We start from the raw sequence: 25,028 nt of genomic DNA on the forward strand, positions 1-25,028 counted from the left end.
GGCAAATCACGTTTAGGGAGTAGTTTTTAGATGAGTTCAAGTTGATAAAGTGGATTCTTCACACTGTTGATGGTTCTGATCTGAGCAAACTTGTGGTCCAGCAGGGAGGAAATGATGGGTAGGGTGGGAAGTGGGGAAGGCAAAGGTGATAATTGGGGTCCAGAATTTTGTTGTTTCTTGGAAGGAATTTGGAAATGAAGATCAAAGTCTACCTAGGCAGGAGGAATCTTTTGATTAAACTGATAGACATTGGATTTCATTAGCTGAAGGGATTCTTTTATGTGCTTCTTCAAGCTGGAGACGGAGGTAGTAAAGTGACCATGAATTATAAAATGCATTCTCTATCAAGGCAATTGATTAAAGCTTTAAGTTTACATTTTAAAAAAAACAGCCAGATATCTGGATGAGAAATAAAGATAATCTATTACAACTATTTGTGACATGTCAATCATGGTGGTTGACACAACCACTCATTTTGAATCTTAGGCCATTCTTCTCTGCTCTTTCCACCCCATCCTTGTCATTTTTACTCTGTTATCATTGTCAGGGGTCATTTGCGCACAAAGGAAACTTTGACCAGAATGCTTTTAGATAACCACAGCAAAGTTCTAAACTTGCAAAGCAATGAAGTGGAAAGGCTTCAACTGTTCAAAACATTTAGCCAAAGTGACTGCAATTTCGAAAGGGTGCTGAAACACTGAAAGGATACTATATTGAAATGAAGAGCAAACCTCCATTGAGACTTGCTTCCCACAGGGCGAACAAAGGATTTAAACAACCAAGTTAGGGTTCAGAAACAAAACACCTTCTCAAAATATATCCATTTCTCGCTCATGTATAAATTGCTTGGACTAGGCATTGTGTACATCGACTGAATTGCACCAAGGGATTAGGCAATTGGTTAGCTGTCAACAAGGCTCAAATCAAGCAGGGTGCAGGTAATTCATTCTCATCCTAAGATTGTCCTTTGGAGTAGCTGTAACTGCATTCTCAGTTGTAAATGATTTGCATGTTTGTGTTATGTTATTAGGTGGAGACCATTTCACCATAATTACTGAAATGTTTTTGTAGGTCAGGTTCTGTGAACTGAACTGATTTTTTTTTGGTGGGGGTGGATGCAAATCAGAAGAAAAATAAGGTGATGTATGCACTGGGTTGGGGGGGGGGGCTGGGGAAAGGGGGGGGGGTGGGTTTTGGACAAAAGCATTTGTAAAATTATTAATTGATCTTCAAGAATCACCTAAATCTGCCTTGAAGAGGCAGCTTATGAGCTTGGATCTGCTGAAAGGACACTCTGCATTTGTAAAGGACAACAGTGAGGTTGTCACGCAAGCAGTCACTGCTTTAACGAGTGCCTTCAGAGTAAACCACTCTGTATTTAAGCCAGGATAACTTGGAAGACGGTTAAACAAACAAACCCCAAAGCAGTCAGGGCGCGAGGTCCCGAAGTTGAAATGCTCCGATCTCGTGCTTATCTCTGACACTCTCAATTATTTTTTATCAAGAAAGCACTGGTTCCTTGTTGCATTGTGCTTCCATTATAGGATTTGGTCCAAATCTTCTTTCTCTACTCTGGTATTGTGGATCATTTCTTCAATTTCCAAAGAGTAATAATTATGGATACAATAACTATGTAGATGAAAACCACTTTGATTGGTTGGCAATCTACACATGATCAACAGGAAGTCTTTAATTAGCTTGGAGAATTGCAACTTCATTCTCAATAGGAAAAAATCAAGGCGGCTACTTTTTACTTCTGATCTCTGTGGTCATGAGATCGGGAGCAATCAATGGATAATTTTATCACGTGAAGTTTTCATGTGAAACTGGTGATTATTTGCATGAGGCTATAGTGAATCATACTGAGTGGTGTCTCCCACCTTGAGATGGCTTGTGTGGACTTACACGACTGTTCTTGCTTCTAATTCCTCGGCACCGTAACTGTAGTGCTCGTTCGGCTGTACCAATATGTTAACAGGTTCATATTATCTATTAATAAATTGTTTTTTAAATATTGTCTTGTGCATGACATCTATGTGCAACTTCAGCCAAGACCACTTGCAACAGTCCTCTGAGAAGAGGATCGGTGTCTGCAGAAATGTCTGATTGATCAGTGATAACAAGACATGCCTCTTAGTGTCATAATGACTCAATGGTAGCAGGTGGCAATGGATACACCCCTGCTCCAGAGACTTGAAACCTGCTCAAAGCCAACAGTGATGTATTCTGGGAGATCCAATTTTCTGGAAGGTTGCATTTTGCTTACAATGTTAAACATTGGTAAGTCACAATCTTACTCCCCGAAATGTACAACCTGCCGCCCCTCGATCTAAGACCAAAGGACCTAAGGGAAAAGAGAGAGATGTGAAAACAAAGAAAAAGATGGAGAACTAAATGTGACAAAGCAATTAGTGATATATGTGTGAAAACAAAGAATAAATTTTAAAAAACTTTTCAAAGACTCGATGGTAGTTTTATCGAACAAAAAAAAAATTTGCATGAGGAAATATTAAAGATGAAAGAAGATTTGGTCAGGCATGTAGCTTTTTTCAGGCACATGTTCAAGGAGGAGATAAGTGGGTAAAGGTTTCTTCAGCACATTTGTGTATTACATCTGACCCCAGCTTCTTGTTTGACCCTATATCATGTGCTTTTAATCCAGTCTCTGTGGTGTATTCAGTTTCCCAAATACATCCATGCATTCAATTCCGCATGGCAGCAAATTCTGCATTCTTACCAATCAATGGGGAAATCCTCTGGGATTCTGTACAACTGTTACCAGCAGCAGTTACCCTTTCTGAAGCAGCTAAGGAAATTAGATTATTTGGAGTTTCGAAGAATGAGAGGTGATCTCACTGAAACATTTAGGATCTCAATGGGATAGATGTTGAAATATTTCCACTAGTGGGACCTATATATTTCTACCAAACTAAAACTATTTTTCTTTCATCCATATGCCGAAGAGTCTCTTAAGTGCTCCTAATGTTTCAACCTCCACCACCACCCCTGGAAAGGCATTCCAGACACCCACAACACTCTAAAATTATGTCTCTAAAATTTCCTCTCTTCACTTTCTAGATGTCCTCTAGTGTTTGCTTTTCTTGCCCTGGGAAAAAAGGCACTGGCTGTCCACCTTATCTATGCCTCAGAATCTTGTAGACCTCTATAAGTCACCTCCCATCCTTCTTCACTTCAGAGAGAAAAGCCCTAGCTCTGGTAACTTGTTTTCCAATCCAAGCCACATCCTGGTAAATCTCCTCTACACCCTCTCCATAGCTTCCATACCATTCCTATAATGAGCTAAACAGAACTGATCATAATATTCCAATTGTGGTCTCACCAGAGATTTGTAGAGTTGCAACATGACCTCCCAACTCCTGCACTTGTCCCTTGACTTATGAAGCCCAGCATCCCACAGGCCTTCTTAATTATCCTATCAACCTGCATGGCAACCGTGAGAGATGTATGTTCTCCCACACTGTTAAGCATTCAACCATTAAACCTGTACTCATCCTTCAGGTTTGACCTTCCAAAATGCATCACCTCATACACTTACCCGGATTGAACTCCATCTGCTACTTTTCTGCCCAACTCTGCATTTTGTCTCTATCCTTTTGTAACATACGACAACCTTCAGCATTATCCACAACTCCTCCAACATTCGATTCATCCGCAAACGTACTGATCTATACTTCCACTTCTTCATTTAGGTCATTTATAAAAATCTCAAAAGCCGGGGTTCCCAGAACAGATCCCTGTGGAACTCACTAGTCACTGACCTCCAGGCAGAATATAGTCTGCCCACTAGTACTCTCTGCTTTCTACAGGTAATCCAATTCTGAATTCTCACAGCCAACAGACCATCTGGGAGTCTTGATCTTGTTCAGCTCACTAACTTGGTCTGTAAGGAGCTGCAGCCGAATGCACCTCTTAGAGGGGTAGTCATCACGAACAATTGTGCGCTCCCAGATATCCCACATCTTTCATTTGGAGCATTTTACTACTCTAGCTGCCATCTCCATTACCTATTCTTTGTGAAAATGCAAAGATCTTACCTGACCTTACCTGCAAGAAGCAGATCCTCAGCCTCTGCTCGCTAAAGCCTCTCGAGCCAAAGCCTCAAACAACCACTTCTTGACTGGCCACTCACACAATGGCCGCTCTGCTTTGACTTTCCTTGTTTTATTGCCTAGAACAAGCTTATCACCAATCAAAACAACTTAGCATTCCTTGAGCTGAATGAATAAAAAATTTTATAATGTTAGCAAAAGTGGTCAGATATAGTACCTTGGGAAAGATGAATGGGAGAGAGCACCAGAAGCCCCAGTTTATTGCCTCATAGCATCTCCAACAGCATTATAAGACAACGACTATTCACCCACCTCTCAAGAAAGTCGATTAAATACCAGATCTTCTTTCCTTGGAGGTAACTACTTCGAACTGAGCCAAGTTAAGAGGAAAATAACTGACAGTCTTCTAGAGTGAAAAAAGAGAATTTAGACAGCAGTCAACCTTGCACTCTTTCTACATTGGTGGGGGGGGGGGGGAACAGCACATCATAGGAGACGAATATTTCAAGCTCTGAGCTGATCATGCAGTTCACCATGTCAGCCAAGGAAGAGATATTAATTATTTAGACTTGAAGTAACAGGCCCTTCTCGCCCACGAGCCTGTGCCCCCCAGATACACCAATTAATCGACAAGCCACGTACAATTTTTGAAGGTGAGATGAAAATGGAGCGCCCAGAGGAAATGCACGTAGACACAAATTCCCTACAGATAGCACCACATTCGAACCTGCGTCGCTGGCACTAAGTGTGGCGCTAACTGTGCTGCCCAGTTAATTAAATTTCACATTTTTCAAGCTGAGTAATAATCAGTAAAATTAGTAATTAGCAATGAACTACTTGATCATAATATCAAAAAACTGGATTATTCTTCAAGGAAGACCATCTTATTCCATCTACAAACTGTTCATATGTTGCACTGACAGGAGTAATGCAGTTAATAACCCTCACAAAGTTGCATCAAAGCTCTGTGCATTGTGGGAGTTCCTTCAAGATGACAATCACTAATTGGCACATACAGTAACCATCACATTAAGGGAAGCTTTAACAGGTTGTTTTGGGAGGACAGTAGGGGAAGGGAGCACTTGAGAGCAAGGTCTTCCAGCCACTTTCCCTTGGATCAATCCTGAACCAGCTATTTCGTACACAGCTCGTCTCGGACAAAACTCAATCACGAGTTCTAAACGCTGAACTTTATTTTACGTGGAAAATAATATTTTATTTGTAATTACAGATTAATCTTGATCAATAAAAAACATACTGGTTTTGTGAAGCTTACAGAAATCAAATTCAAAAAGATGAATGAGAGAAAAGAGCAGGTGGATGTGTATCGTTGTATGATCGAGAAGACCATCAAGTCCTCTTTATCCTCACAAGGCCACGGATTCGTCGGACAAGTGCTTGAATAAACAAGTGTCTTGACCGCACTCGACAGTAAAGGTTCTCAATTTCGAGCAATTTCTTTTGTAGAGATTCCCCAAAGCTCGCTGCTGCATCAACTTGAAGCTGGAGAAACAAGACAAAACCCAGTTTGTACACTTCAACACTGAAACAGACCCCACACCATCACCCTGAACCCCCTGTTTTGCTTTCACAACCTCAGGTCCCAGCTCTGAATCCATCAGAGATACTAAGGTCATTCACCCAATTCAGCAGAGGCTGATCCACCGGCAACTTGTGATTAACTCAATAATATTTCCAGCAGTCGACTGCCAACGATCCTGTTTAAAATCTGATCTCACTGAAATGGTTAATATCAAAGTCATTTCCCCTACCTGTTTCCTGCTTAAAAAAGTTACACCTCCAATTACTATCCCATATTAACAGGTGTTTATGGATTTCCCTGGAAAGTGATCACTCTAGTCCTTGTGTTTCAATTTACGTTCAAATTCCAGTTTATCATCAGTTTACATATACAGTCGAAACAGCGTTTCTCTTGACCATGATGCACATTAAAAAATCACATGTATATATAAAATATAAATATCTATAAATATTTCAGAATAATTCACTTGTTTCATTTATGATACCATACAGCTTGCAGAAAAAGCTATTTCCCAACTGGGCAGCCCTGATTTTGATGTTCCTGTACCTCCATTCTGATGGTAGTAGGTCAAAGATCCTGTGTGATACATGGTAGGGATCCCCAATCATTCTTTGAACACTATTTTAGCAACGCTTCCAGTGAATGCCATCCATAGAGGAAAGGGAGGCCACAGTGATCCTCTCATGTTTTAACGATCCTCTGCATCGATTTCCAGCCTGATGCTTTGCAGCTACCATACCACACAATGATATACTCAGTCTATTCACTTAACATGTCTTCAATGGTTTCTTTTGAGAAGGTGCAAGAATTTTCTAATAAAGATATCGCCAACAGATCCTTCACTTATTCTGCACACAGCATCTGAAAGATTTTCATGTGTGACCCAAGGCAACCATTATGTGACCACATGAATTCAAACAAGAATGAAAGCTACCTGTTCAAGATCATGTTGGCTGACTTGACTGAGAATAAAACGCCTGGAATCTGGATTTGAACCAAACTTCTGGGAATCTAGATTTAATGAAATATAAAAAAAGTTAGTCGTTTTAGTCAACCACAGAAATTAACTCCTCAGGAAGACCAAATGCCTCTCAAATTATGGAGAAGCTGCTTGGAATCTCCAGCCTTGCCCAGCTGATCCAGTGACCTATACTTGGTCTACTATGGATAGGCTCTCCACCACCCCTACTCTCACACCAACAGAGGCTTAAGAGTGTGCTAGTTGGGGTGCCAATCCAACAGGTTATTTTGCTACGCATAATACTGAGCTTTGCATATTGACAGAATGACATTCAAGTTTAGTATCATTGACAACCTGACAAAACAGCATTTCTCCGGACCTCAGTTCACACACATAAACAATACACAGTACATAATAATCACATATACCCATAAAAGTATAATTTTAAATAAATATGTACATTTTTTTGGGATGATTTACTCAGTTACATGATACTGTTCATCAATCTCACAGCTTTTTTCAGCCAAACATTCCCAATTTTGATGCTCTTGTACCTTCTTCGTCAAAGATGCAGTGTGCTGGATGAAAAGGGTCTTCTATAATTCTTTGAGCTCTACTTAAGCAACGCTCCTGATAAATATTGTCAATAGAAGAAAGGGAGAACCCAGTGATCTTCTCGACCGTTTTGACAATCATCCAACAAAATGGAGAGCATTTCCTCATGCTGATGAATCATGTCTTCTGCGCATTGGAGCTTTTTTAGGGTGACAGGAGGGAGTTACTCCTTGCAAGATTCTATCCAATTTTCATAGTTGCAGTGTTTTTGGCCCAGTTGAGCGTCTGACGACGTACCTAATGATGGCAATGCCGCTATATATCAAAGATAAATGATTAGATTCTCTCTTGGAGGAGATCACCACTGGCTGGTACTTTTCTGAATCTAATGTGACTTGGCTAGTGTGGTTCTTGCTGCATGCAGGCATGGGTTGCTTCATTTACTATGTAACTATGAAGGAAACTAGACGTTTTGCAATTATTAATGGATATCCCTACTGTCGGAAGAAAGGTCAGCAAGCTGATGATAGTCATGCAACATGGAAATAGGCCCTTCGGCCCAATGTGACCACACCAACCAAAATGTCCCACCTGCCTGCATTTGACCCATATCCCGCCCGACCCATCTTATCCATGTATCTATCCTAATTTTTCTTTTTAAAAAAAATTGCAATAGTACCTGCACCAACCACCTCATCCAGTAGCTCATTCCATACACCCACTACCCTCTGTATAAAAAAATTACCTCCAGGTTCCTATTAAATCTATCCCCCACCTTTTTTTCCCTCACTTTTTTTATAAAATTTAATTATATACACAGCATAAGGAGAATAGAAATAACAATAAAAATGGTCTGTCCAACTCTACAGAGTATAAGTATCATTTAAATTCCAAAGTGAAAATGTGACATATTAGAAATAATTCTCCTAACAAAGAGATAAAGAAATATTTATATTATATATTAAAAAAATCAACTAATCTACTAAAAAAAACATAAAATAAAATAATATAATTATAAAAAAACAACCGAGCGGCCTGTCCCAAGTTTAAAACAAAGCTCTGGTTCACACCTACAGATAACAAAAACAGCAAGAGTTAATTAATAGAATAACGTCCCCCCCCTACCTTAAACCAATATCCTCCGGGTACTAATCCCACACACTGGAAAAAAAGAATCCCTACATTCATCTGATCTACTTCTCTAAAGATTTTGTATACCTTTATGAGATTCACCCCATCTCCTGTGCTCCAAGGAATAATGCCATAGCCTGCTCAACCTCTCCCTGTGGCTCATCCTTGTAAATCTCTGCATCCTCTCCAACTTAATAACATGTTTTCTATCACACAGTGACCAAAAGTGAACTCAATACTCCAAATGGTGGTTGGCCTTTGATCACTAACTAGAAAAGTTTCTGCAGTGATATTCTAGGACAATGATTAACCCCAACATTCCCGATGAAAGGCTCAGGCCCAAAACGTTGACTACCCTTTATTCCTTATAGATGCTGCTTGGCAAAGGGAGGTTGGGATGTGGAATAAATGTCCAGCAGAGGTGGTTGAAGGACATTATTTACATTGAAGGAAAGACTGGATAATTACATGGAGGGGAGAGGATTGGAGGGGTATGGACCAGGTGCTGGTCAGTGGGACGAGGAGGGGGGGGGGGGGATTTGTTCTGGCATGGACTAGTAGGGCCAAACTGGCCTGTTCTGTGCTGTATATGGTGATATGGACCTGCTGAGTTTCTCCAGCATATTTGTGTATTGCACTCGGCCCCCACCATCTCCAAATTTTCTTGTTTAATGCATCCATTTCCCCTTATGCAAAGGATGACTCATCATTTTCCTTTGACACCAGTTTTATTTCAGCTCCTTGATGCCCCACTTGGTTAAATAATGCCTTGATGTTGAAGGTAATTACTATAACCTCACCTCTGAAATTCAGCTCAAGTCCATACAACTGTGTTGAGCTGTCCTGGCAAAATCCAAACTTGCTAAGGTCATTGGAGAGTAATTGCATGGTCGACAGTACATCACAGCATACTGCAGAAACTTAACAGTATACTAATGGAGAAGCAATCACTGTTCTGAATTTAGAGTTGTATTTTTTTGTGAAAAGGACACACCTGGACATTTTTTATCATTGTGGCGTAAATACCATTGTTGTATCGGTACTGGAATGGCGTAGCTTGAGGTGTGGATTCTGAAGTGCAAGTCATTGTCAGTGTTGCAACCAACATTGTCAATTGTTACTAGATGCACCAGAGATTCTCTTTAGCACCTTGAACTAAAGATGACTGTGAATGTCAGTCATCTTTGATTGTCAGTCAGAAACAACCATCCTTCACATTCATTTAGGATGATTTTCCTTTTTCGTTGAAGGTATTTATTTTTGAGCACAAACAGTTAAACATCCAGGGATTCTTGAGCAGTTGCCAGGAGCAGAAATCTGGACTGATATTAATTTACTTAATCTCATGTGATGCTAACTGCATGAATCAAATCATGGGGTTTGTGTAACTGAAGGTCACAATCTTCCCTCAAACTCTTCCAATTCAGACTGTGGTCCTATAGCACTGGATAACAAACTTCAGTTAGCATAGAAGGAGAATATACTGTACAAAGCAAAAAATAGATTCCCTGCAAATCTGAGTGCTAACAACGCTGACATTTGCGATTAAAAGGGTTGACTCTAATGCCAGTCAAGTAACTGCAATGTTTAGCTGCAAACCTGAGACACACCTTGATGTTCCCAAGCCCTATAAGAGCCACTTGGGATATTCAGAAAATCATGACTATCCGAGGGGACACAGTACAGGAAGAAATACTCCAAATGGCGCCACAAGATGAAGAGGCAGTTTTCCACAATGTCTGAAAAGTTAAAATGAATCAAAGAACAAAACTGGAAAATTAGTTCAAATTCCACCTTTCCCTCCATACCAAACCAGAGAATTAATTCAGCCCTCCCATACAAAACTGAACCCCCATCACCTCTTCCTCACCAAAGCCCCGAACCCTTTTCACCTCTCCTTCACCAAACTTCCTTTACACCCTACCTCACCAAACTGAACCCCCTTCACCTCTTCCTTACCAAACCCCCTCACCAAACTGAACCCCCTTCACCTCTTCCTCACCAAACTCCCGAACCCTTTTCACCCCTCCTTCACCAAACTTCCTTTACACCCTACCTCACCAAACTGAACCCCCTTCACCTCTTCCTCACCAAACTCCCGAACCCTTTTCACCCCTCCTTCACCAAACTTCCTTTACACCCTACCTCACCAAACTGAACCCCCTTCACCTCTTCCTCACCAAACCCCTGAATCCTTTTCACCCCTCCTTCACCAAACTTCCTTCACACCCTACTTTACCAAACTGAACCCCCTTCACCTCTTCCTCACCAAACCCCTGAACCCTTTTCAACTCTCCTTCACCAAACTTCCTTTACACCCTACCTCACCAAACTGAACCCCCTTCACCTCTTCCTCACCAAACCCCCTCACCAAACTGAACCCCCTTCACCTCTTCCTTACCAAACCCCCTCACCAAACTGAACCCCCTTCACCTCTTCCTCACCAAACTCCCAAACCCTTTTCACCCCTCCTTCACCAAACTTCCTTTACACCCTACCTCACCAAACTGAACCCCCTTCACCTCTTCCTCACCAAACCCCTGAATCCTTTTCACCCCTCCTTCACCAAACTTCCTTCACACCCTACTTTACCAAACTGAACCCCCTTCACCTCTTCCTCACCAAACCCCTGAACCCTTTTCACCTCTCCTTCACCAAACTTCCTTTACACCCTACCTCACCAAACTGAACCCCCTTCACCTCTTCCTCACCAAACCCCTGAACCCTTTTCACCTCTCCTTCACCAAACTTCCTTTACACCCTACCTCACCAAACTGAACCCCTTTCACCTCTTCCTCACCAAACCTCCTTACCAAACTGAACCCCCTTCACCTCTTCCTTACCAAACCCCCTCACCAAACTGAACCCCCTTCACCTCTTCCTCACCAAACTCCCAAACCCTTTTCACCCCTCCTTCACCAAACTTCCTTTACACCCTACCTCACCAAACTGAACCCCCTTCACCTCTTCCTTACCAAACCCCCTCACCAAACTGAACCCCCTTCACCTCTTCCTCACCAAACTCCCGAACCCTTTTCACCCCTCCTTCACCAAACTTCCTTTACACCCTACCTCACCAAACTGAACCCCCTTCACCTCTTCCTCACCAAACTCCTGAATCCTTTTCACCCCTCCTTCACCAAACTTCCTTCACACCCTACTTTACCAAACTGAACCCCCTTCACCTCTTCCTCACCAAACTCCCAAACCCTTTTCACCCCTCCATCACCAAACTTCCTTTACACCCTACCTCACCAAACTGAACCCCCTTCACCTCTTCCTTACCAAACCCCCTCACCAAACTGAACCCCCTTCACCTCTTCCTCACCAAACTCCCGAACCCTTTTCACCCCTCCTTCACCAAACTTCCTTTACACCCTACCTCACCAAACTGAACCCCCTTCACCTCTTCCTCACCAAACCCCTGAATCCTTTTCACCTCTCCTTCACCAAACTTCCTTCACACCCTACTTTACCAAACTGAACCCCCTTCACCTCTTCCTCACCAAACCCCTGAACCCTTTTCACCTCTCCTTCACCAAACTTCCTTTACACCCTACCTCACCAAACTGAACCCCCTTCACCTCTTCCTCACCAAACCCCCTCACCAAACTGAACCCCCTTCACCTCTTCCTTACCAAACCCCCTCACCAAACAGAACCCCCTTCACCTCTTCCTCACCAAACTCCCAAACCCTTTTCACCCCTCCTTCACCAAACTTCCTTTACACCCTACCTCACCAAACTGAACCCCCTTCACCTCTTCCTTACCAAACCCGCTCACCAAACTGAACCCCCTTCACCTCTTCCTCACCAAACTCCCGAACCCTTTTCACCCCTCCTTCACCAAACTTCCTTTACACCCTACCTCACCAAACTGAACCCCCTTCACCTCTTCCTCACCAAACCCCTGAATCCTTTTCACCCCTCCTTCACCAAACTTCCTTCACACCCTACTTTACCAAACTGAACCCCCTTCACCTCTTCCTCACCAAACCCCTGAACCCTTTTCAACTCTCCTTCACCAAACTTCCTTTACACCCTACCTCACCAAACTGAACCCCCTTCACCTCTTCCTCACCAATCCCCCTCACCAAACTGAACCCCCTTCACCTCTTCCTTACCAAACCCCCTCACCAAACTGAACCCCCTTCACCTCTTCCTCACCAAACTCCCAAACCCTTTTCACCCCTCCTTCACCAAACTTCCTTTACACCCTACCTCACCAAACTGAACCCCCTTCACCTCTTCCTTACCAAACCCCCTCACCAAACTGAACCCCCTTCACCTCTTCCTCACCAAACTCCCGAACCCTTTTCACCCCTCCTTCACCAAACTTCCTTTACACCCTACCTCACCAAACTGAACCCCCTTCACCTCTTCCTCACCAAACTCCTGAATCCTTTTCACCCCTCCTTCACCAAACTTCCTTCACACCCTACTTTACCAAACTGAACCCCCTTCACCTCTTCCTCACCAAACTCCCAAACCCTTTTCACCCCTCCTTCACCAAACTTCCTTTACACCCTACCTCACCAAACTGAACCCCCTTCACCTCTTCCTTACCAAACCCCCTCACCAAACTGAACCCCCTTCACCTCTTCCTCACCAAACTCCCGAACCCTTTTCACCCCTCCTTCACCAAACTTCCTTTACACCCTACCTCTCCAAACTGAACCCCCTTCACCTCTTCCTCACCAAACCCCTGAATCCTTTTCACCCCTCCTTCACCAAACTTCCTTCACACCCTACTTTACCAAACTGAACCCCCTTCACCTCTTCCTCACCAAACCCCTGAACCCTTTTCACCTCTCCTTCACCAAACTTCCTTTACACCCTACCTCACCAAACTGAACCCCCTTCACCTCTTCCTCACCAAACCCCCTCACCAAACTGAACCCCCTTCACCTCTTCCTTACCAAACCCCCTCACCAAACAGAACCCCCTTCACCTCTTCCTCACCAAACTCCCAAACCCTTTTCACCCCTCCTTCACCAAACTTCCTTTACACCCTACCTCACCAAACTGAACCCCCTTCACCTCTTCCTTACCAAACCCGCTCACCAAACTGAACCCCCTTCACCTCTTCCTCACCAAACTCCCGAACCCTTTTCACCCCTCCTTCACCAAACTTCCTTTACACCCTACCTCACCAAACTGAACCCCCTTCACCTCTTCCTCACCAAACCCCTGAACCCTTTTCACCTCTCCTTCACCAAACTTCCTTTACACCCTACCTCACCAAACTGAACCCCCTTCACCTCTTCCTCACCAATCCCCCTCACCAAACTGAACCCCCTTCACCTCTTCCTTACCAAACCCCCTCACCAAACTGAACCCCCTTCACCTCTTCCTCACCAAACTCCCAAACCCTTTTCACCCCTCCTTCACCAAACTTCCTTTACACCCTACCTCACCAAACTGAACCCTTCACCTCTTCCTTACCAAACCCCCTCACCAAACTGAACCCCTTCACCTCTTCCTCACCAAACTCCCGAACCCTTTTCACCCCTCCTTCACCAAACTTCCTTTACACCCTACCTCACCAAACTGAACCCCCTTCACCTCTTCCTCACCAAACCCCTGAATCCTTTTCACCCCTCCTTCACCAAACTTCCTTCACACCCTACTTTACCAAACTGAACCCCCTTCACCTCTTCCTCACCAAACCCCTGAACCCTTTTCACCTCTCCTTCACCAAACTTCCTTTACACCCTACCTCACCAAACTGAACCCCCTTCATTGTTCCCTCAATGAGCAACACTGGGGTGGAACAGTTGTTACTAACGCGCAACACCTTTACAGCGCCAGTGATCGGGATCTCGCACTGTCTGTAAGGAGTTTGCACATTCTCCCCATGACTGCATGGGTTTTCCCCAAGGGTTCCCGTTTTCTCCCACCGGTCAAAATGTACCGGGGGTGGAGGTTAATTGGGTGTAAATTGGGAGGCATGGATTTATGGGCAGAAATGCCCTGTTACTGTGCTGAATGACTAAAAAAAAACTATCTCCTTCATCGTTCCCCGAATCCCTGAACTTCTTTCATCTCTCCCTCACCAAAATGAACCTCCTTCACTCCTCCCTCACCAAATCAGTCTGCCTTCATCTCCTCCCTCTCCAAACTGCAGACTTTACTCTTCCCTCTCCCATCCCCACTGTATGGCAAACGTCAATCCCTCAAACTGAAGACTTTATTCACTCCCCCCCCACAACTGGAAAGGCACTTTATTATCACTACCAAGTTCTGGACAATGCCTTAATCACAACACATGATAATTAAGAAACAACTGGGACCAATCGTGGAAAGGAGACGGATTCCATAAGAGTACTGGAAACTTCCCTCATTTCTCGTTAATCTGTGGGGAAACCAGTAATAAAGGATACAACAGTGGAGAGAGAGCAGCTCTGCTCTATGGTTAATCTGGTGCATAAGCCTCCGTCTTGCCAGAATCTGTCGCTGAGCAGCTGAAATCTTATCCACAGCCGCTGGTACGAACGCCTGGCATAGCTGTGGGACACATGACAGAGGGCCGATCAAATGAACTGTTACATCATTTGTTGCGTGTTCCAGTTGTTAGAACCTACCTGGATACCTCAGGCACACAAACATTGCACTTCAGTAGGTAGGGACATGGAGGAAACAAACTTTATTCCAAGTATCAGGCATTTATGAGGAAAGGTACATTGATTTTCTTGAGCAGAGACAATGTAGTGGTCTGACAATGCTCATTAAATTAATTAATCCTCTCAAACACCTGGAAACTCCCTCATCCATTCATCCCTTCCTATTAATCACCCCCTTGGCACCTTCCCCTGAGAGTGCAGGAAGTGCCCACACCTCCTCCCTCACCACCAAGCAACACTTCTCTTGTGAATCTGTGGGAGTCATCTATTGCATCTGGTGCTCCCATTGTGGCCTTCTCTACACCGGAGGGACTGGATGCTGACAGGGAAATCACTGAGCACCTTCGCTCTGTCAGCATCAATGCCGGTGACCAACCATTTCAATTCTGCGCTCCACTTCCACACTGACATGACCTCTTGTACTTTCAAACCAGGCCACCCGTAAATTGGAGGAGAAACACATTATATTCCATCTGGGCATTCTCCAACCAGATAGCATTAACGTAGACTTCTCCGATTTCTGCTAGACCACTCCCTGTTCTTCCTCTCTTCCCTTCCTTCTGTCCTATTTCCTCTAGCTCTCTACCCCTTTGCCTCTCCATTCACAGACCCATCTCCCCTCCCTGTTTGGTGGTGTGACCTCCCTTCCTTATCCACCTATTACTTCCTGCCAGTGGGCCTGTGTTCCTCCCCCCCTGCCTCTCCACCCCCCTCCCCGCCCCACCATTCTGTTCCAGCTCCTGCCTACATTTTGTTCATACCTTGATGAAGGGGTCAAGTCTGAAATGTTGGTGATGCATCTTTATCTTTGCTTTACAAAGGACACTGTTTAACCTGCTGAGTTTCTGCAGCATTGTGTTTTTACTTCAATCACAGTGTCCGCAGACTTGCTTGTTGTACTCAAACACCTCATAACTGGTTTTCCAACTAAATTCTCCCAATGCTCAAGCACTGACCCATTTGGTGGAATTCCTAGGCATCAGCAAATTAGTTCAGCTCTCACAATGCCTCCCATCCTTCCATTACTGCAGACTTCAACATGTGTCCTTGCATCTCGCCATCCAACTTATAGAGAAACACCATTAATAGCTGTGACTCTAATACAGATTCTCGTGTTTCTAGGTAAGAAGAAGAAATTCACCGTTTCCTCCTTCTTGCTGTGTATTCTTTGGTAATGAAAAGTGCACGGCAAGTTCAAGTAATAGTCAAGCCAATTGTGATTTATACCTTGATTCAAAGGCCCAATATCTCACACAAGGTGAATGGTCATTTGGGTGGGATTGTGGGAAAAGGGTGGAAGGCACAGATAGGGGAGAAAATAGTTCAAAATGATCATAACCATTCTCCACTGTTGGTTATCTCAGAGGGAAAGGGCATATATGTTCAAGGTTTCAATTTACAAAATGTGCCACACAACTACCTCTTTTATTTCATCTGGGGGAAGATGTTGCAGATTCTGATACTTGGTCACACTCTGGCGGTGGCTCTCATAACTACTGAAGAAATCATTTGCACTTTGCTTCAATAGGAACAGTACAACTCCAAGGCTGGGCAGTCTCCAGTAAGGCACCATTGCCAAATGAGCATCTGTAAATAGGAGAGAATTAAAAAAAGGTATAGGTTCCATTATTGTCACATAATAATACATTTAGAATGTAACATACATGAAATTCTTTAACTTGTGTCTACCATTAGACAAGAGAGTCCCCACTTTGTCCAGTTCCCCTCACAGAAACCTACAGCACCTGGATGTTCCTTGGCAGTCTCCCCTCCGAGTACTGACCAGACCTGCTTAGCTTCTGAGATCAGACAATCTCATTAACATCCACGTTAGGGAGTTAAACAAGAAAATCTGCAGATTCTGGGGTCTATGCAGTGCACAAAAGTGGAGAAATTCGGCAGGTCATGCAGCATTCATAGGACGTAAAGAGCAACCAACGTTTTGGGCCGGAGCCCTTTGTTAGGAATCTGGAAACAAGGTCTGAATAAGGAGGGAGGAAAGGAGAGGAGAACACAATAACAGGTTACAGGTAATGGTGGGAGGGTAGGAGAGAAAGAAGCTGAGAATTAATGGGCGAGAGGGCTGAGGACTAAGAAGGGTTTACAGTCACTCAAGGTGAAAAATGCCAGCAATTTTAGCCTGGTCATAGACCCATTTCAACATATTCAAATTCACCAGCTAACAATGCTGGACTTTTCCGAGGTGGGAAACAAAAGTGAGATACTCTCACTGCCAAAACTAATGATTAATACTTATTGCTGCATTGTCTTGACCAAGTTGTACTAATGTATTTCTTCCACCTCCCACCTTTGTCTTTACCTTTCCTACTGTTTCTGTCCTTGTGCAACACCTTTCTGTCAGAGAGCACATCTCTCATAGGGCATTGCTTCAGTCAATTTTATTAACTATATTATTTGGGGCAAGAGACAGAGATGCGAAGCCACCAGGATCCTGAAGCAAGAGACAACTATACCTGCAAAAGACTGCCACAAATATTAAACAGCAGGTGTATGTGATGAGAATATTGCAACAATCCAATCAAGTTTTCACACAAGTTACAAGAGCAGAGGCAGGCCATTAGGCCCATTGAATTATGCTCATATCTAGGAAAGCTTGTAAAAACTTAGGTACACACTAATGTACCTGTAATGGTAAATGAATACTTTGGTCTTAAATCATCATTAATCAAGGTTCTAATCCATATCTAACCAGAAAATGCTAAATCTCTTGGACATGCCAAAGGCTGCAAAGAGAAAAAGGAGTTTCAAAAACTGTCCATTTTACAAAGTGGCCGCAAGATAATTACAGCCTTACCTGGCTGAAAGACAATTAGAGTTACATCCAATCATAGAAAGGTTACAGTTATGCATGGCACACACTGGTTACAAAAAGATTTCCATTAAATCTATGCCCAGTCACACAGACGCTGTAGCCAAATCTAATTATTCAAAGTAACAGCCATATCAAATGCTTTGTTCTACTTCTGGGAAAGTTTAACATGGATCTAAAATTAGTGGGCTACAAACTTTCTGGAGTATGCGCTTATAGAACTGAGGAAGGGTATGTTTACCTTGCCGGCTTCCTTCTCGAGATGTCCCTTCAGAAAGACTAGGAGTAAAGATACAAATTGTATGCTGGGACCCAGCACTGCTTTGTATCAGAAGTGTTTGACAATACTGAACCACATTTGCACAAATCTGTAAAAAAAAATATTGCTTACATTAAAGTCTCTTTCTCAAATAGAGAGCGAACAATTCCTTATGACCTATAGTTTTGTTCACAGTAAAAACAGACGCAGTGAGCGCTGTCAAACCTCCTATGTACAAATCACCACCCCTACCCCCCATTTCTTTGCCAAATAATTAACATTTACCAATATTTTGAGTGAAAAAACACACAAATGCTGGAGAAACTCAGCAGGTCAAACAGTGCCTTCATGTAGCAAAGGTTTCAGGCCTGAGCCCTTCATCAAGGTGTGTAAAGATACATCACCAACATTTCAGGCCTGAGCCCTTCATCAAGGTGTGTAAAGATACGTCACCAATGTTTCACACCTGAGCCCTTCATCAAGGTGTGTAAAGATACGTCACCAATGTTTCAGGCCTGAGCCCTTCATCAAGGTGTGTAAAGATACATCACCAACATTTCAGGCCTGAGCCATTCATCAAGGTGTGTAAAGATACATCACCAACGTTTCACGCCTGAGCCCTTCATCAAGGTGTGTAAAGATACGTCACCAACGTTTCGGGCCTGAGCCCTTCATCAAGGTGTGTAAAGATACATCACCAACGTTTTAGGCCTGAGCCATTCATCAAGGTGTGTAAAAATACGTCACCAACGTTTCACGCCTGAGCCCTTCATCAAGGTGTGTAGATACATCACCAATATTTCGGGCCTGAGCCCTTTATTTTAGTTGATTGATCCTGTCAGTACATTATCTTGTCAACTTTAAAAGACAATAAAATTAGGTTCAGGCTCAAACTGCTATCACTCATAATAGGGAGAAACCGATTCCACATTCTACATGCAGAAAACAGAAGCCTGGGAAGCATACCTGCTGCATTGCTAATTCCATTTCATCCTTCTTGTTAACCCCACCAACTTGAGTGCTTTCTTGCTGCTTTTTGAACTCAGAAAGTCGGTCTGAGATGGTAAAGCGGCTGAGCAAGGCCAGACATTGACGCTAGGGGTCAATAAAAGTTGAAGGTCAGCAGTACTGAAAATCAAGTCTTTCAATGAAAAAATATAGCTAGAAAATAGAAAAGCAAACTTTCCACATTAATTCCTTTAAATCCAGAAGTACAGTACAAACCATTTACCTCAACTCCTAAAAACATACAAACAGACCATAAAGTTTTCCAAAGGACTGCAAATCTGTTGGCTTAAAACAAATTAACACTGACCCCCCCCCCCCCCCACAGAAATGGATATTCACAAGAATATATTTTGTCTATTAATGTCCTTCAGGAGGAAATATGCCATTCATTACTAGCTGGTCTCACCAGACCTGCAGACTCAGCAATATAGGTGGCTCTCAACTACTCTGTCAGGTAGCCAAGCAAGTCATTCAGCATTTTTAAAATGGTTTGAATAAATGATTGAAGTAATTAAGACAGGTGCTAAGATCGAAACCAAGAATGTGTTCGTATAGGAAAAGAAAGAGTGCATGCTCTGCAATGTATCATTAAAAGTTGCCATTCTTCAGTAGCTCTATGGTTTCATCCTGATCTATAAAAAGTTTGCTTATCCCAGAAGAGCAACAGGGAAATCAGGATTATAGCATCAGAGCTTTGAAGTTCAATGACTATGAGAAGCAAAGTTGACAGCAAGTTCCAGAAAACAGTACAAATATGCAATGACTAATCTAATTAGAATTGCTGTTCGCTGAACGTGCGAGTTATCACCAGATTTAGTTTTTTCCAAAACGGTTCACAGAAATAATCAGTAAACACTTGCAGCTACTTGTACGAAGAAGCAATCCATCTTCCTGTGCCACAGGACCCAGACAGCATGAGTAAGGTAAGGATCACTTAAATTCATTTTCTAACGGGGAATTTTACAGCATCTTCCTGGGGAATTACAAACAAGCAGCACCTTAACTGGATCAGCTATATAAAGTCTGCAGCTGCAAATGGCTAATCTCTCATCTCTCCAAAGCTTCTCCAACATCAACAAAGCTCCAGTAACATTTGCATTACACAAGTGCCAGACAATGACCTCTCCAACCATCATTCTTTGGCCACCTGTCGCCAACATCCTCTGACCAGAAAGTTAATCTGTCCAGCCATATCAATGCTGTGGGCAAAAGAGTAGGTCAGAGGTTGGGCAACATGTTGCAAAATATCCAAATGGATGATCTAAATCTTTCCACCATTTGTAAGACACTTTGAAAGGGTGACGGAATACTTTTCATTTGCCTGGGTGAGTGCAAGAAACTCAACACCATTCCCAAGAAAGCCTGCCAGTTTATTTAGCATCTTATGAACCACCTTCTACCAACATAGCTCTGCAGCGCCAGTGTGCACTGCAGCTACTCCATGAGGTGACTTTGTCAGCGCTTCCAACCCATAATCTCAACCACATGGGCATCAGACACAGGAATCTCACTATCTACCAGTTCCTTTCCTAGTTTTACAAATATCACTTTTTAAAAATCCTTTGTGGCTCTAAATCATGAAATTTGCTATCCAATTTCACTGCTGGTCTACCTTCAGCAGACAAATTACATCAGATCTAGAACCATCAGCAAAATTAGGGCTAGACACTGAATGCTGGTCTTGCTGGGATAGACAAAATTCCTGAGTATGAATAAGAAATCTTCAGTCGGCAACCTAGATAAGTAAGGGGCAATGATTAACCCTGACTCCAAAGGATAAGAGATCTAGCAAGCAGGAACAATTGAAAAGGCAAATGCAATGTTGGCCATTATCGCAAGAAAGCTGGCGCAGAAATAAGTAGAAATCATGATTAAGTTGAAAAATTTCTGTTTAGACTATCCCTGAATTCATTAGTGAGCATCAGGCCTGAGGATGGATATCCCAGCATTGGAAGGTGTGGAACTTAGCAGAAGCAGCATTAAATATGTTACACTGGTTAGTCAATGTAGGCGATCTGAACCAAAGACCAGTAAAGAAGGAAAATCAAGCAGAGAACCAAGCTTTCAAAATAGATACAGAAATACCTGGAAACGTCCAATATGACCTTTAAGTTCCATAATCGTACCATAGATGCCTTCTGCTTCAATCTCACCTACCACATCTGAAAAAGTAAAAGATGGCATTTCTAGAAACATCTCTGAATGGAGCCTGCTTCCCTATAATGTGCACCTCTTCAGTTGTTGGAGGTACGATTTCTCAGCATTTATATACTTGCCCATTCCTCACTTATAAATTGTTCAAGACAATAAATGTTTAACTGTGGGTCAAATATTGATAATCTTCATGAGCACATTATCACTTAAATACTCTGACCAATGTCAGACTTACATTGGTGACACCTGACTATGCTTTACCAACATCTTTCATGAATTCTAAATTGACAGATGATGTGGACCACACTGACTATTGGTTGAGTATAAATTTTCTACAACCAAATATAGCAGAGACACCATGGAAGGCTATAAAAGGTCAGGATGAAAAGAGCTCAGATTAACGTCTCAACAATCACATAAACAAAACTTACCTTTAAAGGCTGAATTGAGGTTTTAAATTATGGAAAACTGCTGGGACAGAGATGGAAACAATTAACTTGGTTGGAGTCAGGGTGTTCGTTTGTGTTTTCATTTCCTTAATCCACATCCACTTGCACTTATGCACTCAGTCTGCCTCAAGTGTTCAGGCAAAATATCAGTTTGTTTAAAAGACAATGAAGGAACTGTCAAGTAGTTAGGCTATCAGTTGGCAGGAAGTCGGATAATCATCCCTCTTATGTTTACTGTTCTCATCACTGGAGATTCAGTCACACTAGAAACTGCCACTTTGATCTGAGCCATCTCTTCACTATCCTCATTCAGTTCCACTTGCCCTCATTGGAGTACATGCATACCCAAGCAAAAATGATGTCAAAATATGGAGAGGAAGTGGAAAATCTCATGAAATGGATCGAGACTAACAACCTGAGTATCAACATGGACAAGATAAAGGAGATGATTATGGACTTGAGGACGACCAGGGTCAACCACCCTGGAGAGTGGAGAGCATCGAGTTCCTCAGAGTCCACTTAAGAAGTGACCTATCTTGGACACTTGTCAGAAAGATGCCTGAGGCAAGGTTACCATCCTGTTAACTTTCTACAGGAGCTCTATTGAGAGCATCCTGGCTGGCTGTATCACAGTGCTCAGAGATCCATCCATGACCATAAGCGTCAGAGGATTATTAAGGTTGGCCTCTCCCCATGGGGAGGGGGGGGGAAAGAAATAGGGGATGTGTGAGTGTGTGTGTCAAAGTTTCATATGAAAGGGAAGAAAACCTCAAACATATCCAATTCTATGGGCAATTGAAAATTTGGAATGCAGATGAATAGACTTATGCTGGGCAAATCCATAAAGATTCAACACCAAGGAGAGAAAATACTGTCAGGATCTAAGTGAATGAATGGTGGAACAGGTGAAGGGTGGGCAGTCTTGTGGTGCTCAGACAACTCTCAAAGATAGGAACTGGGAACCAAGGAAAAGGCAGGTGAATTACGTAGGATCCTAGAGCAATTAATGCCTGATACCAGCTTGGCTCACTGGATTCAGGATGGCAATTATTCAATTCTTGCAGGGAATGAACAGAATGACCAGCAGAGCCATTACATTCCAGGGAGCAGGATAGTGCAGTGGCAGATTTCAGATTTATTGTCAGAATACATCCACGACATTCCTGGTGGTAGCATTGAGAACAGAGCATGGGCTGGGTGGTTTGGATCCTTGATGATTGCTGCTGTTCTCCGACAACAGAATTCCCTGTAGATGTTCTCGATAGTGGGGAGGGATTTACCTGTGATGTCATAGGCTGTGTCCACTACCTTTTGGAGGGCTTTACGCTCAGAGGTATTGGTGTCCCCTTACCAGACCATGATGCAACCAGTCAGCACACTTTCCACAAAATAACTGTGGAAATTTGCCAATGTTTCTGATGTCATGCCAAACCTCTGCAAACTCTTAAGTACAGGTGCTGATGTGCTTTCTTCACAATGCCATTAGTCTGTTGGATCCAGGAAAGATCCTTCAAGATAAACTTAAATTTTCTCACCCTCTCCACCTCCAATTCCCCAATTGCATACTGCAGGTTTTCCCTTCCTGAAGTCAACAATCAGCTTCTTGGTTTTGGTGACATTGAGTGCAAGGTTGTTCTTGGTGCATCATTCAGCCAATTTTTTAATGTTGGGTTGAGACCAGGGTCCTGGGTCCTTTCCAGAGATGCAGATCCCAATCACAGAATTACTACAGCTGACCTTGCCAGTGGACATCAGGAGCTTGCACGATCTGAATTCCACAGTATTCAGGGGCAATGGCCAGCAGGGACATGGTGGGCTAAAGGGACGGTTTCTATGTTGCACGGCTCTAAGCCTCTAATTCTTACCTGGTAAGGCTGCTTTGCTTATAATGCCAGTTAAAAGTGCCAATTCCCGCAAGGACCATGCAGTTATCTCCTGACAACGTAGGATGGCCTGGATGGGTTCTGAATGAGCAATGAGGAACTGTAGTACCTGTTTCAGAGAAGATCACGATTACAACCAGTTGAGGTCAAGAAACATTAACATTAAATAGTGCCCTCCATGACCTCAGAAAAACACCAATTCGGTGCTTTTTCAAGTTTACTTCAATGTTTAATTATAAAGGATAATCACATATATATCGAGAACCGTAAACACGATAAAGACCAGATGAACTAATCATACAAGACCAAGAGAACTCCCTTTCTCTTCCATAAAAGTGAGATCAATCTTTTATGCAATTGAGAAGGCAGTCAGGTTTATTTCTATTGGGAAATATAGAAGGAACAAGACCCAAGTTTAAATTATTGATTCATCAATTGAAATTTGTTAAAATATTATTAACAATAGCAAGGAAATGTATTGCAGTGACTTGAAAATCATATAACCATATAACAATTACAGCACAGAAACAGGTCATCTCGTCCCTTCTAGTCCGCACTGAACCAAGTACTCTCCTCTAGTCCCACCTTTCCCATAACCCTCCATTCCCCTCCTATCCATATGCCTATCCGATTTTTCCTTAAATGACAAAATGGACCCTGCCACCATTACTTCTCCCGAAAGCACATTCCATACAGCCACCTTGATTGAGTGAAGAAGTTCCCCTTCATGTTACCTCTAAACTTTTGACCCTTAACTCATGACCTCTTGTTTCAACCACTCCTATCCACTCCTATCTATCTATTCCCCTCATAATCTTAAAAACAGGTACTTCTATCAAATCCCCCTCAACCTTCTCCGGTCCATTGGGGATAAATAAGATATAAATAGGAGAATAAGGAAAATGTTGGATGTTGTAGGAATGTTGTCTTATAAAGAGTTGAAAATAAGAAAACAGAAATGGAAAAGGAGGAAAGGTAATGATGGAAAAACGGAAAGAGAAGATAAACAAAATATAAAAGGGCTACGCTGAACTATATGACTTTAAATATTAATGGAATACATAACCAAATTAAAAGGAAGAAACTACTAAATTTAAATGAATAAATGTATTCCATTAGAAAAAATAACATATAGGTTAAGAAATAATATTGAAATATTCGAACAAGTATGGGAGCCTTACATTAAATACAATAGCGAAAACCTACCAGGGACAAACATTACCTAAGTTGATGGAAGGAGAAGGAAAGAAAAGAATGGACTCAGTAGAATTTCTGGTGTATTTTTGTTGAATGACAACATTGTCTGACTGGCTTAATGCAACCTAGATTGTATACCTAAAATGGATGAGAGGGGGGGGGTGGGGGGTGGCTTGGGAGGAGGGAGGGGGGGGGAGAAAAAGTCACTGTATATGTGTGAAAAAGAAATAGTGTATATCATGGCTAATGTGATTTATGGTGTGAAAAATAAAAAATTAAAAAAAAAACAAAAAAAAAACCTTCTCCGGTCCAAGGAATAAAGACCTAATCTGCTGAATTTTTCTTTGTAACCTAGATTCTGAAACT

At 42.6% G+C, this 25,028-nt stretch overlaps 2 protein-coding genes across 3 annotated transcripts in view; one reads left to right on the plus strand and one right to left on the minus strand.

Moving 5' to 3' along the window:
• Positions 1-5,497, plus strand: part of dgki (diacylglycerol kinase, iota) — a 115,569-nt gene extending 110,072 nt beyond the window's left edge. The window contains exon 33 of the mRNA XM_069903196.1: positions 5,302-5,497. The gene's annotated coding sequence lies outside the window, so the exon portion shown is untranslated. The remainder of the gene's footprint in view (positions 1-5,301) is intronic.
• The window catches only part of nup205 (nucleoporin 205), a 105,808-nt gene continuing 86,018 nt past the window's right edge, over positions 5,239-25,028 (minus strand). For both annotated transcript variants that reach the window (XM_069903194.1, XM_069903195.1), the window contains 9 exons: positions 23,448-23,574; positions 21,065-21,141; positions 18,938-19,066; positions 17,954-18,080; positions 16,303-16,469; positions 14,643-14,766; positions 9,871-9,999; positions 6,548-6,624; positions 5,239-5,573 (listed from right to left, as the gene is read on the minus strand). In XM_069903194.1, coding sequence (XP_069759295.1) covers positions 5,421-5,573; positions 6,548-6,624; positions 9,871-9,999; positions 14,643-14,766; positions 16,303-16,469; positions 17,954-18,080; positions 18,938-19,066; positions 21,065-21,141; positions 23,448-23,574 — 1,110 coding nt within the window. In that variant the 3' untranslated portion in view covers positions 5,239-5,420. The remainder of the gene's footprint in view (positions 5,574-6,547; positions 6,625-9,870; positions 10,000-14,642; positions 14,767-16,302; positions 16,470-17,953; positions 18,081-18,937; positions 19,067-21,064; positions 21,142-23,447; positions 23,575-25,028) is intronic.

This window comes from Narcine bancroftii, chromosome 11 (assembly GCF_036971445.1).
Source record: "Narcine bancroftii isolate sNarBan1 chromosome 11, sNarBan1.hap1, whole genome shotgun sequence".
NCBI classification, from domain to species: domain Eukaryota; kingdom Metazoa; phylum Chordata; class Chondrichthyes; order Torpediniformes; family Narcinidae; genus Narcine; species Narcine bancroftii.